A 15,623-nucleotide genomic window follows, 5' to 3' on the forward strand; every position below is an offset into this window, starting at 1 on the left:
TCTTTCTGACTTTTTGGCTTGGTTTGGTTTTTTTGAGACAGGACCTCATGCAGCTCAGGCTGGCTTTGAACTCACTGTGTAGCCAAGGATGACTCTTGCCTTCTGATTTCCTGCCTCTACCTTCCAAAGGCTAGGACCATGTGCCACTAGCCCTGATACATTTGATGCTAGGGAATACATCTAGCAAAAGAGTTACATCTTCAGCCTCTTTAACAGCTATTTAACCTTATCGACAGCTTCCAACTCCTTCCCCAGACCCTTGTCCTGACTCACTTGCTGGAATTCATGGTATAGCCAGACGGGCACTCGGGGATGCACTTGTTGTTGTGAATGACGTATTGGTGACAGCCAGGCTTCCGAGAGTTCCTGCATTTGTAGTGAAGGTCTTGGCAGAAGCTGAAGTTTACACAGCGCCAGTCCTGGAAGTGATAGTAGGGTGGTGGGCAGGTCTCCACACACTGACCATCCAGGTAGAAGTTTCGACAGGCCACACACTTGGTAGGGTCATCGGGTTCTGAACAGTTGCCCAGGCACTCCTTGTGACAGCACAGGCCTTCAGCTGTGCAGCCATGTGACTTACAGATGGTTGGGCAAACTAGAGACAAGAAGGAAAAACAAAACACCTGGTCAAGAACTCTGTCCAATCTCTGTCTGCACAAACGGCCAAACAAAATAGTAACAATAAAAGCCACACTTAAACAGCTCTTGACATGTGCCTGACTGGTCTGTGAGAAAAGGACAGTAACCCCCGCCAACCCCCCAAAGCAGCTCCACAGTTGGCAAAAATTAACCAACCACCTGAGGAAGAGAGGGCAAGAGACCTGACTCACAGGATTTGTCAGTTACCACCATCAACTTCAGGCTACTGACAGGAAGCCAAGGAACCAAGTCCTTGGCAGGAGACACAATGTAGCACACTATTAAATACTGTTTTATATAGTCTATACAGTCCATGTCTACAATAGATACAGTAGCAGGCAATAACTTCAAGAGCAGGCATACTTTTTTCATGCTATGCCTAAGGGTTGGAGGGATGGCCTAATAGTAGCCAGCACTTGTTGTCTTGCAAAGGACTTGAGCTCAGTCCCCAGCACCCACAACGAGCAAATGGCTCACTCTTAACTCCAGCTCCAGGGGAACCAATGCCCTCTTCTGGGCCTTGCAGGCACCTGTTCATGTTTTCATACGCACACATGTAAGTAAAAATGTTCTGAAAATGCCACAGCACAGCTAAAAGGTGGTTATTATTTATTTTAAATGTGATTTGTTTTAATTATAGGTTTATATCATTTTATTTATTGGCTTAATTACTTACCCGTTTGTTTATATATACTCCATTGTTGGGGATGGAATCTAGAACTTGCAAATGTTAGGCCTGGTTTTTACCAGTGAGCTCTACCTCAGGCCTCATTGGTGGATTCTAGGTAGGCCCTCTACAACTGACCCATGCCACACAACACCTCACTGGGAGCTTCTAGGCAAGGGCTCTACCGCTCAGATATACCCTCTGCCCTTACATGTATTTTATTTGCAGACAAGTTCTCATTAAGTTATGCAGGCTCTCTTTGAATTCACTCTGAAACCTAAGTTAGCCTTGCACTCGACATCCTCCTGCCTCAGCCTATCACAAGTTCACAGGATCTGCAACCACTCCATGCTCTGTCGAAACTTGAGTGATGGATCCTGACCCTGAAGAAGGAGGATGCCCTCCAGGTGGGGGGCAGAGCTTGTGCCTCAACTTTTGGCTAGAGAGGCTTTTTTGTTTGATGTCACTGAATTTGTCCTATCCCATTATCTCATTGGTCAACACTTCCCCTCAGGAGACACAGGCATATGTGTGGAGGTTTGTCACCATTGTCAGAGCACAACCTAGGTCAGTCCTCACCTTCTGTCTTGTCTGAGACAAGGTCTCTATTGTTTGCTACTGTGAGAATACAGACTTGTGCGACCGAGGCCAGCTTTGCATGGGGTCTGGTCTCAGGTTGTGACATTTGTGTAGCAAATAGCTCGATACCGTGCACCATCTCTCCAGCCACTTCCTACTCATCTCTCCTCTTCAGTCCTTCACTTCCCAGCTTGCCTGTGAGTATCTGTGGCTTTTATGGCTGTGTGTGGTCCTCGGCCATGTGTCTGATCTGCCCTGTAAGGTTGCCTCTCTCTTTTAACTTGTATACTCTGGAGCAGGACTGAACGGTCAGGAACCAGATTTCTCCCAAATTCTCAAGTGTAACTCTCTCAGTACCAAGTGGGTCCTAGTCTACTATCCAGTTCCACATACTGACAGCAACACTCTCCAAGTCAACCCTCTACCACGACAGAAATACAGCTGTTCAATGTGTAGTCATGAACAAGACACTGGGTTTGAAGCATCCCCAAAAATGGGTGTGACGTGTACTTCTGTCATCCCAGAACTCAAGAGGTAGAGACAGGAAAATCAGGAGTTCAATACTGAAGGTGGAGAGAAATTGAAGAACATACCTGATATCAACTTAGGCAGAGAGAGAGAGAGAGAGAGAGAGAGAGAGAGAGAGAGAGAGGGGTGAGGGGGGAAGGGAAGAGAGGGGACGGGGGGGGGAGGAGGGAGAGGTGCATATTTACCACACATGCATATGTATGCAATTTTAATGCACTAGTTAATTAATAATAACATTTGTCTGGCTGTGTAGCCATCCCCATCAACCATCCGCAGAATGTCATCATTTTCCCAAACTGAAACTCTCTGTTCATGACTCTCACAGCCCCTCCATAGGCCCACAACCCCTTTCTGCTTTCTGTCTCTGCTAGGGACATTGGATGAGTGGAATCCTTTATCGTGTTCTCCAAATTTATCCACATGATGTCATGCATCAGAGATTCCTTCGATTTATTTTTAGGGCTGAATAATATTCAGGGGTGGATCATCGTCACTGACCCATTCACTTAAATGTGGCCACTTAGACCGTCGATATCTTTGGGGTATTATAGATCATGCCTCTATGGACATGGGAGTACAAATATCTGAGTCCCGTTTTCATTCTTCCATGCATATACTCATACGTGGGATTGTTGAATGGTGAGTACATGCCCTGGGCATGAGTCTGGAGAGACGGGGTCTCTCACTGAACCTAGACCTAGACTGGCAACCAGTAAGCCCCAAAGATCCTCCTGTCTCTGCCCCCACCCCTCTGATAGTACACGTATGTGCATGACTGTACCCTGCTTCTTCCATAGATGCTGAGGATCTGAGCTCAGTTCTTCATGCTTACACATTAACTACTCTTACCCAGCCTCCTTCCAAACCCCAACTACACTAATTTTTCCAGTGAGCCACCATACTGTTTTTCTCCAGCCACTGACTCATTACATTCCCAACAACCATTCATTAAGACTGTGATTTCTCCTGAGGAGCCAAGTGTTTGTGGTTCAATCCCATTCACTACAACTTCAACTTCAATTGTAATTACTACAGACCCTCAACTCTGCTTTGGACAGGGCATATTTGGAGACTGTTTTTGTTAGGGTTTTATTGCTGTGAACAGACACCATGACCACATATATTCTTCTCCATTGAAACCTCTTAGGCCAGAAGGCCTACACAGTTCAAATCACCCTCAGCACCACCAACTTCCTACTAGGATGGCCCATTAAGCCCCACTTAAAGTATCCCATGGTGTTCCAAATCAAAAGTCCCAACATCCACATTCTTCCAAACAAAAACTTGGTCAAGCCTATCAGAGCAATACGCCAGTCCCTGGTACCAGCTTCTGTCTTAGTTAGGGTTTTACTGTTGTGAACAGATACCATGACCAACTCAATTCTTATAAGGACAGCATTTAATTGGAGCTGGCTTACAGGTTCAGAGGTCCAGTCCACTATCATGAAGGTGGGAGCATGGCAGTGCCCACACATGGCACAGGAAGAACTGAGAGTTGAACATCTTGTTCTGAAGGCAAACAAGAGAAGACTGGTTTCCGGGCAGCTAGGACAAGAGTCTTAAAGCCCAGGCCCAGTGAATTACTTCCTCTAACAAGGCCACACCCACTCTGACAAGGCCACACCTCCAAATAGAGCCACTCCCTGGGCCAAGAGTATTCAAACTACCACAGAGACTAAACATCTTAGGAGCTGAGGAAATGGCCGTCCTCCTTGAAGACCCTACAGCCCTACAGACCCTCTCTCTCCCCTTCCCCAGCACTGAGACTACAATCACACTGCCATCTGGGAACCCAAGGCTCCATGCAAACAACTCTCTATCCGTGAAGCCACACCCTCTCGTGAAGCCACACCCTCTTCCAGTCTATCTTTTTCTCCTTATAGGCACCAACAACAAACTGAAGTACAATTCCGCCACCGTACAACCAAGGATCTTAGGTATAGATCACGAGTGAGGGTTATATACAGGAGTGACTCAAGAAGCCATATCACAGGCTTCATCGCCTCACAGATTACCACTTCTCTAGAGCTGCATGGATAGAGGACTCCCTTCATTACCTTCAGCCCTCTATACACCCTAGTGTAAAGACCACGAGGCCCTGGAGGGAGCAGTGGGGGGTTGGGGGTGGGGGTGGGGGTCGGTCAGTAATCCACCCTACGGGTCCTCCTACGAAGGGACATCAACAGTCAGCAGGCCTTACTGAGGCCTGTAGTGGTGAGGGGAACAGTTTATGTCCGGTAGCCACATCTGCGCTGATGAAGTTGGCCTGTTATGCTCAGAGAATAGCATCCTGCAACAGCCCCCGCCCCATCCCCTTTCCTGCGATTATGAGTCCAGGGAGACAGAAGGCAAAGCTGAGCCAACAACGTTATCATCATTAGGAAGATCTGAGGGCTGAAACTAAATAGGAGGAAGCAATAATTAAAGCAGCCAGTTATCTAAGGCTCGCAAGAGCACGGGCTCTCCTGTGCAATGCAGGGAAAGACAGGAAGGAGCCCATTTCCTGGGTTGGGGCTGCAGCTAAGGGTCAGCCTTTTTCATTCACAAGAAGCCTCATTAAAGCCCTAATAAACACTTCCCAAACACATAAGGTCTCCAGCCTACAAAACGCTAAAAGCGGCCAATGATTGCAAACAGAGCCAGGGGCGGACAGCCAGGCACTTCAATCTTGGGCTTTGCACTGTAGGATTCCATTTATAGGACATCCAGGAAGAAGGAAAGAAAACATCGTGACAAGGGAGACACAGCCCTCTGGCCACCTACATCTGGCCTTTTGGAGGAGCAGGCTGCAAAGGCACCAGGCAAGGGGGGGGGGGTGTCTTATGGGAGGGGGTGTGACTTTTAAATTCTATTTATTCATATATATGGGGGGGGTGCACCTGCAGAAACCAGAGGGAGAAGTCTGGAAGATTTCTTTTCATCTTTTAATATTTATTTGTTGAAAATGTCATAACAGTATACACTGCATCTTGATCATACTTACCCTCTAATGGCCCCACTAACTCCCCTTTGGATTCCCACATCCTATACATCTCAACGTCAGGTCCTCTATTTTAAATTTATGATTTATTTATTAACCCATTAAAGTTCTTCCTTTTTTTTTCCATACAAAGCTCTCAAAAATCTTTACCCTGGAGTAGCTCCAGTGAAATTTCAAGATTCAAGAATACTTAAGCAGTTATCCCACAGGTTCTTTGAAACTTTTACTTTTTGCCTAAGGATCTCATTCTCTTTTTATTTACTTATTTACATCCGAAATGCTGCCTCCTCCCAGTCCCCCCCCTCACGAGTCTCTGCCCCATGCCCCTCCCCTTTGACTCTGAGAGGGTGGGGCCCCTTGGGTATCCTCCCGCCCTGAGGCATCAATTCTCTGTAGGAGTGGGCACATCCTCTCCCACTGAGGCCAGACAAGGCAGCCCTCTGCTACCTATGTGGCCTGGGTCCAGCAGCCCGTGTATGAATGCTCTTTGGTTGGTGGCTCGGTCTCTGAGAGCTTCCAGGGGTCCAGGTTAGTTGACACTGTTGGTCTTCCTGTGGAGCTCCTATCCCCCTCAGAAGGTCTCCTTCTTTGAAACGAGCACTGAACCTGGACCTAGGTTGGAAGCCAATAAACACCAGGGGCACTCCTGTGCCCATGTCCTGCAGCACCAGGGTTACAAGCTGGCATATGGCCACCCATGCTTTTCTATAAGTGGTAGGGTCAAATTGAGATCTCAGGCTTCTGCTTTTACCCACTGAACCATCTCTCCAGCCTCCAATCCCCGTCTTGTCTTTCTTACTTTCTTTCTTTCTTTCTTTCTTTCTTTCCATCTCTCTCTTCTTTCTTTCTGTCTGTCTGTCTCTCTCTTCTTTCTTCCTTTCTGTCTGTCTGTCTCTCTCTCTTCTTTCTTTCTGTCTGTCTCTCTCTCTTCTTTCTTTCTTTTTTTCTTTCTTTCTCTTTTTTTCTTTCTTTCTTTCTGTCTGTCTCTCTCTTCTTTCTTTCTGTCTGTCTGTCTCTCTCTCTTCTTTCTGTCTGTCTGTCTGTCTCTCTCTCTTCTTTCTTTCTTTCTCTTTTTCTTTCTTTCTTTCTCTTTCTTTCTGTGTTAGGAACTACACCACAGGCTTGTGCCAGTGCTGGTGGGAACAGGGTAGCCTGGGACAGGACAGCTGGGGAACAGGGTGGTCTTGAGAAGTTGGCAGCGAAGTGCTGAGTGACAGTTATAAAGTTGCAAGTCACAGCAGCATGATCACAGATAACACTAGTGGCTGTCTACTTGGAAAAGCTATAAGACAGGAATAATAAAGGGGGAAATGAATCGGGACTAATAAGCCCACCCCTACCCAAGCAGGATATGCAGGCATCAGAACATCAGATGGGCTGGGGATTTAGCTCAGTGGTAGAGCGCTTGCCTAGGAAGCGCAAGGCCCTGGGTTCGGTCCCCAGCTCCGAAAAAAAAGAACCAAAAAAAAAAAAAACAAAACAAAAAACAGAACATCAGATGGAACAGAGGAGGCCTGCTGTCCTGCTGTCCTGCTGTCCTGCTGTCCTGCTGTCCTGCTGTCCCAGCACTGGTAGGATAAGGAAGGCCTGCCTCAGCTACAGGTCCAGCCCAGTCCACATAAAAACCTGTCTTGAAAACAAAAACGAGAGAGAGAGAGAGAGAGAGAGAGAGAGAGAGAGAGAGAGAGAGAAGTTTTATGAAGGTTCTTTTGCGATCGCTACTCTTAGCTCTATAAGTTCAGCACAGGAGCCATAAGCTGCCCTTCAATAATGGCTGTCTTCTTCGACGCACCATTTAATAAACTGTTCTCATGTCATGCAACAAACGTGAACCAAGCACACAGCATGCTAGGTGTTGACATACATCTGAGGAAAGAAAAGTGCCTTCCTCATACTGAGCAAGGATGGGCCACAGGTAGTAAAGCAATGCCACTCTTGACCTCTAGAACCAAGGTTCAGCTCTGATCTCCCATTGACCTACACCCACTTCTGCAGGGCACAGGCTTGAGGCGGGGAGGTTGAGAATCTCTTACTGGCAGAGAACTTAGCATACGGGGCCCGGGGCTCCGTGGCCGTGCAATCTCAGCACTCTGGAGGCTGAAGCAGGAAGATGAAGAGCAGCTTTGGCTACAAAGCAAATTGGAAGCCAGCATGGGCTACGTGAGATGGTATCATAAAACACGGGACAGGAGGAGAGGAGAAGAGGAGGAGAGGGATAGAAAACAGCAAGAGAAAGGAAGCAAAAGAGAAGGACAGAGGAGGAAAGAACAGGAGGATGAAGAAGAGAAAGGGGGTAAAAAGGAGAAGAAAGGGGGAGCAGTTGAGGGGAAGAAGGGAGATGGGGAAGAAGGAGGAGAACAAGAAAGTTTCAGAGTGCAAGCGAGTAGAACGTGCTAGTCAGGTCTGTTTGTTTCTGTCACCTGGACACAAGCAAAGATCATCTGGGAAGAGGGAACCTCAACTAAGAAAAATGTCTCCTCCTGATTGGCCCATAAGCAAGCCAACAAGGATTGAAATGAGAGATCCTGGGCACCACGAGCACTGCCAACCCCGAGCAGGTAGTCCTGGGGATAGGAAAGCAAGTTGAATAAGCCAGTCATCAGCACTCCTCCATGGTCTCTGCTTCAGTTCCTGCCTCCAGTTCCTGCCTTGACTTGGAAGGAGGAGGTGAGATAAACCCTTCCCTCCCCTAGTTGCTTGTGATCGTGGTGTCTATCCCAGCAACAGAAACCAAACTAATAAAAAGAGTCTATCTTGTTGCATGAATTCTTTTCCTGTGTGCATCCAGTCAGCACTGTTTCAAACAGCCGGGCAGTGGTGGCGCTTGCCTTTAATTCCAGCATTCAGGAGACAGAGATAGTTAGGTCTCTGTAAGTTTGAGGGCACCGCGGTCTACAGAGTGAGTTCCAGGACAGTCAGGGTTACACAGAAAAACCCTGTCTTGAGAAACACCCCCCTTCTCCAAAAGAATTTATTTTCCCAAATAGTCTTACCAGTAACATCTGGATAGCCCAGCACTGGCCTCCAAGTAGGATGTATAGGGAAGGCATGGCATCTACATATTTTCTTTCCCAACAATAACAATTTGCCTTAGAGACAATGTCACTGTTGTAATAAGAAAAAGAAAGAAAGAAAAATGACCACTGAGAGGGCTTAGCCAATAAGGGGCTTGCTGCCAAGCCTGACAACCCCTGAAACCCACACGATGGAGGGACTGAACTGGCCTGACTCTCAAAAGTTGTCCTCTGACCTCCACGAGCTCTCTCCGGCACATGCGTGCTCTGCCAACACAAACAAGTGTGATAAAAAAAAAATAGCTAAAGAGTTGTACAGATACAAAGAAACTAAAGTGTAACTTGGATCAGGAGAAAAAGAAAACACACAAAAAGAGACCACTGTGGCAGGCAGTAGGATTTCAATGTCTTAGTTTACGTTGTAGGGAGGCAGGGGCAGAGCAGCCCTATGGAGTCTGTCTGCCCTCTCATCATGTGGGTTAGGTTCTCAGACTCCGATGACCAACAACACCTTTACCTCCTGAGCTGCTTCACCAGCTCCAGATGATGATATTTTTGCAAGTGAACTGACGTACTCTATTAGTGTTAATTTCCTAGTTCTGACCATTGTACTATCATTGTGTAAGGAATTTTCTTGTTAGGAAACACACTGAAGGAGTGAGGGGTATGGTCTTTGTTATAAACACCAAGACACAGAAAAACATCTATTAAAAAAAAAAAAACAGTAAAAATGGCAGCAACTCACTCACAGTCATCCAATTCCTACAACTTTTCTTTTAACAAATCTGCAAGGAAGCTAAGTGGCAGAGGCACTCCTGCCAAACCAACTTCTCAAGTCTTCATCTGACCTACACACACACACACACACACACACACACACACACCACACACACCACACACACCACACACACACCACACACACACCACACACACCACACACACCACACACACCACACACACACACCACACACACACCACACACCACACCACACACACACCACACCACACACACACCACACACACCACACACCACACACACCACACACACCACACACACCACACACACACACCACACACACACCACACACACACACACCACACACACACCACACACACACACACACACACACACACACCACACACACACCACACACACACCACACACACACACCACACACACACCACACCACACACACACACACACACACACACACACACACACACACACCCCGCTTTGCTTCAGGTGTTACTGGTAAGTTTTAAACCCTTTGTGCTTTTCTTGACAAACTACATATGTGAAACAAAACACCAAAAAGCAAAAAAGCCCAAAAAACAAAAACAAAATTTTAATGTCTCCATACCACTACACACACTTTATGACATTTCTTTCCAAAACCTGATGTTAAACAAACGAGAGAGAGAGAGAGAGAGAGAGAGAGAGAGAGAGAGAGAGAGAGAGAGAGAGAGAAACCAAACATCATTGCTTTTCAGAAATTTCCAAATAGGAACAGTTGTGTCATTTGGCTGAGAGCTTCTCAACTCTGCCACCCTGAAGGTTAGTTTTAGAAACTCCTTTTTGGTTTCTACTCCAAGCCTTTCTCTCTCTTGCTGGGCCCGTGACCTCTGATGTTCAAGTCGCCCACCCCACCCCACCCCCCCCCCGCCCCAAGCCAAATTCCTCCCCTTCGGAATCTAGGAACTGAGGTAAGGACCCTGAATTTTGACAGTTTGTGGTCAGCAGCAAACCCTCATGAGCTTGTATCCGTTCTTGAACTGGAAGGTGACCCTTTTCTATACCAGGACAATAGGACCATGATAGGCGCACGCGCGCTAGAGACAGCTTCGGTTCTCGATGCAAGTCTTAGCGGACTGCAGGACGCTGGTAGAAGACCAGGAATATGGAAAAGTGAGAGGAGAGGTGGGAGGAGGGGAAGGGAGAGGGAGGCGCGGGGGGGGGGGGGAGAGGGGGAGGGAGGGAGGGGGGAGGGAGGGAGGAGAGAGAGAGAGAGAGAGAGAGAGAGAGAGAGAGAGAGAGAGAATGCATGCAGCCAGCACCGAAGTTCTGTACCTACAACGTGCCCCAAGAGGGAATATGCAAATAAAGGGAAATAAAGGGTGCGGCCTGGCTGCTCCGAGCCCCACCTACCGAGAGGCTCTGTGACTGAGCAACACAAAAGCGTGCCTCACTCCGCTCCGCTGGATTCCAGGTCGGGTGGTGGCGGCCGCAGCGCCGCCCTCCCGCTCAGCCAATGGGCGGGCGTGCTGCGGGGTACTGGCTCCGCCACCCCGAGTGCGCGGGGCTCTGGGCTCCCTATTCTTCAGCTGGGACAGCCACCGGGGTCTGGGACACCCCAGAGAGCCTCTCCTAGGTGCAGACCTTACGGGATCGCCCTGGAAGGCACGAGATTTTGCAAACTTAACGTTTTGCAAAAAGGCGACGCTAGGAATGCAGAGTGCGAGGCGTATTCCTTGGGTGGTGCGGGGCGCTGGGCATGTGTCCAAAGGAGATCTGGTCACCACGTGGCAAAAGCCCGGGACACCCTGGCCCCAGGCCTCAACTGGAGAGATGCCCAGAGAAGGGCAGCGGCTCAACCGGATCACACAGCAGGATCCTCTTTGTGGATGGCAAGTGAACAAGAAGCTACAATGTCTTCACCTGCTGAAAGCCCAGAAAACCAACAAACACGGGCATTGATGCATTCTTTAAATAAACTGTCTGGAGGCTGGAGATAGAGCTCAGTGGGCACGCAGGAAGCTCTGAGTTCTAAGGCCAAGACTAGAGGGTGTTTTTGCATCAAGGTTCTTTGATTTAAGACTGCACACTTGCTCGATCCACGCTTGTTTTCTTGATTCCAGGACACTAAAGAGGAGCGAAGGGAAGTTGTGCAATTAACAGATCCCTCAGTCGTTAGTGTGTGTGTGCGCACGCACGCATGTGTTGTGGGTGGAACCCCAGGGGATATGGATATATAGATAGATATAGACCACACACACACACACACACACACACACACACACACTGTGTGCGTCCCGCATATTCCATTTACTGTATATAGTTGATACGATCTTACCATTGTTAAAATAACTTCCCCCTTTAGAGGTGGGAAAATAAAACAGTAGCTACTTCACCCAGAACTCAAGCTTAGGCCCCCCTGAAGGAAAGGACTGGTGGTGATTGTTATTTCCAATGCATTACACTCAAGTGTTTCCCATCGGGAAGAATAATGCGAGATAGGCCAGCGTGAATCACCAGAGCCCTGGAACAGCTCAGAGCTGATGAAAAGCAAAGTCCAAAGTTAAACCTGAGGAGGACGCATCTTGAGCCACTGAGGGGAGGGGAGAGCTGAGGGGAGGGGAGGAAGGGTCTGAGGACAGGCCTTGGTGGTCAGGCAATGCCAGCTTCCACCTCAGGAGGTTGGAGATGTAGCTCAGGTGGGAACCCTGAGTTCCATCCCTAGCACCACGTAAACTGAGCATTTTAATTCCAGTACTGAGGGAGAAGCAGGAGGATCCGGAGTTCAAGGTTACCCTACCCTCTGCTGCACAAAGAAGTCTGAGAACAACCAGGGCTATACGAGACCCTGTTTAAAAAGTAAAAATCAATTTTTTAAAAAATGGAGCGTGACAATCAGGCTTAAGTAAGTAACCTCGACCTCTTGTGAAAACCTTCTTGCAAAGAGGCACAGACCTCTGTCTCTTCTACATGTTCTTTTAATCTTCCTGTGTCTGTATAGGTCACATACGTTAGGCAGCTAACAACAGAAGTAAGACTTATGTACAGGCCTGTGTGGCCCCATACAAGTATGAAGGTCAAAGGGCAACTCTGGGGAGTCCGGCATGGCGGCAGGCACCTCCACCTGCTGGGCCCTCTTGACAGCCCTAAGTTATTATTTAACTGATCAAGTAGCAAAAAAATGTCTTTCGTGTTTGTTTGGCTAAGCTTCTTAAAACTTCATTTCCAAGTAAGAACACTGGCAGTTGTAGATACGGCCCAGAGCAATGTCTGTACTTTGGGAAGGCACTGCTTCTCTTAACAGATGATTAACTTTTTAAAATATCACCACTGTACTTTAAAATGAGTACTGCTTAGTTTCAGCTTCTAGTCATCACCATGTACCTAACACCTAACTCCTTGCTACCTAACATCTGCCCCTGTGTGTGTGTGTGTGTGTGCGCGCGCGTGTATTTGGGTACACATGTCCCCGTACACATATGTACAAGGCAGAGAAGGATGTCAGGAACCTGCATCTATTACCCTACCCCTTGTAGCCTTAAGACAGGGTCTTGGGGTTGGGGATTTAGCTCAGTGGTAGAGCGCTTGCCTACCAAGCGCAAGGCCCTGGGTTCGGTCCCCAACTCTGGAAAAAAAGAAAAAGAAAAAGAAAAAAAAAGACAGGTTCTCACTGAAAGGGAGACTATAGGCTAGATGGATGGCTGGGGGCTCTCAGGATTTGTCTGGCTCTGCCTACAATGCTGGCATTACTGGAACATGCAGCTATACCTGGCTTTTTACATAAGTGCTGGGGATTTGAACTCGGGTCCTTATGCTTGTGCAGCAAGCACTCTTATCCACTGAGACATTCCCCCAGAGCCCTAGCTGAGTTTAATCTACACAATGCAGGTGTTATTGGAGTCCGCCTCGGCATTCTCATTTTCTCTTGTGTGCCTACACATGCCCCTGAATGTGTGTATATTCATGTAAGAGGGACGCACGAGTAGGCATAGATGCATGGTGCACTTGTTGGGAGGAAGTCAAAGGAAATCTTCAATTGTTGGTTCGTTTGTTTTGGTGCCTTCTCTCGTTGACCTTGAGCTTCACCAATAAGGCCAGGCCTGCTGACTACAAGCTTCCAGAAATGCCCCTGTCTCTGCCTCAGACCTCGGTGTCCCTGAGGGGACAGGCCTGCACCACTCCAACTAGCTTCTTACCTTTCCTATATATGGGTTCTGGGGACTTAACTCAGGCTCTCCCAGCCTTCCTCTTCTTCTTTTGAATCTCCAACAAGTTTTGCTTAGTCCCTATTCATCCCTTACGCCTAGAATGCCTGGATGATCTTTCTCTACTATGCCGAGCCATACTTATATGTTTTCTGTGTCATTGGAGGGCAGAAGAAATTAGACACGACAACTTTCTAATTGAGAGAGAACAAGCACCACAGCTTACAGAGAGAAGGGCAAGTGGAAATGGAGAAAGGAAGAAGTCTGGCGTGGAAACGTCTCACTAGTGAAGAGGGCTGGGGAAGGAGCGATCTGGACCAGGAAAAGCCAGCTCATGTGATCGCTGACTTTTCTAGCGTCACTCCTTGGCCATCTGGGTTCTTGCAAGTCCACAGATGTCTTTTTTGCAGAAGCCTCTCTGCAGGCACAAGCTAACTGGGGTTAGGGACAGGAAGCAGGATACAAAGACACTTTCCTAGCTGCTAAACAGTATCCTGAACTGCCACCAACAGGGTGAAATTGGCCACTAGACCTCATCGTGACAAAAGTGGCGTGAGTTTCGGTTTATTTCCTGATTGATTTCATTCCCAACAGTAGGAAGCCTAAGTGTGTGCGCCATGTGTTTGTGCTATGTATTATGTGTGCAATGTGGGTCATGTGTGTATATGTGCACATGTGTTATGTGTATGCTATGTATGTGCGTACATGTGTGCGCACATGTGTGTTGTTGTATGTGGAATCGACATGGACAGAAAATAGGTTCCTCGGAGAACTGCAACCTTTATTTTGTCTCCTTACTGTTCCATCATCTATGTATTACAGGGGGTGCACATGTATGGGTGTAGTGCCCAGAGGTGAATGTTGGGTAGGCTTAGGCATCAAAGTGGCTGCCACACAGGTATGAGGGGAGTGACTCTGGATCTCCCACATCCACATTAAAAGCCAGATGCAGCAACGAGTGTCTGTGACCACAGTTCTGAGTGGATAGGGACAGGAGAGTCCTTGCAATGTACTAGTCAACTAGCCTAGCTGAATCTCGGGACTGCGGGTCTCAAACAATAATGATAGAGTGGGGAGTCATCAAAAAGACACCTGAGATCTGCCCTCCTGCCTCCACATGTGCATGCGTGTAGACATGGAAATGTAAGCACATACAGGTCTACACACGAAGAAAAGAAAGAGGAAAAGGCAGTGAAACCTGTTGTCCCTGCCCTATCCTCCAGAAAGGCCACTGACAGACCCCTCCATCTGCCCATGAACTTCTGAATTCATAATCTAATTTCTCCATCTTCCCTTTCACCCCACCCATATTTCCCCCCTGGAAGGATCCAGATCCATCCCAAAAGACTTGTTAGGTAATCTAAATAAAACAAGTTTGGGGTTTTTTTAAGCCCCAATGCCAGGTTGTAAAATGACTGCACTTCATATAGGTACCTTTGTCACTGCCGGAAAATGTCTGTAAGGCCTCCCACACAGTAGCAGAACACTCAGGATTGAAAGGGGGAAACACAGAATGCCCAATTTTCCTCTCAGAAATCAAGATTTAAAAAACCATAATTTGAGGGCTACAGAGCACATTCCTCCCTGAGGCCTATGATTGTGGGATACCAGGGGAATTGGGAACATGAGCCTAGAGTGAAATTTGGGCTCACGACTAAAATGAGTTTTCTTAAAAGGGGGCAGGAAGCGGCTCAGTCAGCTCATACATACAGAAGTTGGGAGGAGGGGCAGTTGCTGAGGTTGTAAGGAAGTTGGAAATCAAATTCTCAGAAGACAAACGAAGTTGTAATCTCAAGTAAAACACACGTCCACCCAGCTATGTCTTCCTACCCTGCCCAGAGAAAGGAGAATGGCAGGAAACCTGGCCTTGAGTGTGGAAAAGGATCTACAATGAAGCGCCCGCACCCCTTCCTATGCCGCAGCTCCCGGAAAGCCTCTTCCACTTCGGCACTCTCAGATGTTAGTCCTTGAAACCTGTTAAAGGCAGATACGATCACAAGCCCGCTCCATGACACATGACCCCTTCCGTGGCCAACCCTACCTTCCCTTCTAGACTCCCGATTCCACTTTTACTTCAACTCTCCCTTTGAAGTCCCATGATCAAAGGTCCACCTGGGTTCTCACACTCAAAATCTGTCCCCCAATCCTCTTCCTAGCTGTTTCCTTGGTAGTCATTGGCTTTTGCCGACCATTATTCACTGAGTCCCACAAGATACAAAGACAAATTTGAACGTACCTTTAACAATGAAATGAAAGCGGGCGGAGGGGGGTGGGGGGT

The 15,623-nt window shown here is 47.8% G+C and overlaps 1 protein-coding gene across 5 annotated transcripts in view; it reads right to left on the reverse strand.

The window, feature by feature from the left end:
- The window catches only part of Insr (insulin receptor), a 138,074-nt gene that overhangs the window by 63,931 nt on the left and 58,520 nt on the right, over positions 1 to 15,623 (reverse strand). For 4 of the 5 annotated variants that reach the window (XM_087577748.1, XM_087577747.1, XM_087577746.1 and 1 more), the window contains 1 exon segment: positions 274 to 595. In XM_087577748.1, the coding sequence (XP_087433874.1) occupies positions 274 to 595 (322 nt within the window). 5 annotated transcript variants of the gene reach the window in all.

This window comes from Rattus norvegicus, chromosome 12, assembly GCF_021556685.1.
Source record: "Rattus norvegicus strain SHRSP/BbbUtx chromosome 12, alternate assembly SHRSP_T2T, whole genome shotgun sequence".
Classification (NCBI taxonomy): domain Eukaryota; kingdom Metazoa; phylum Chordata; class Mammalia; order Rodentia; family Muridae; genus Rattus; species Rattus norvegicus.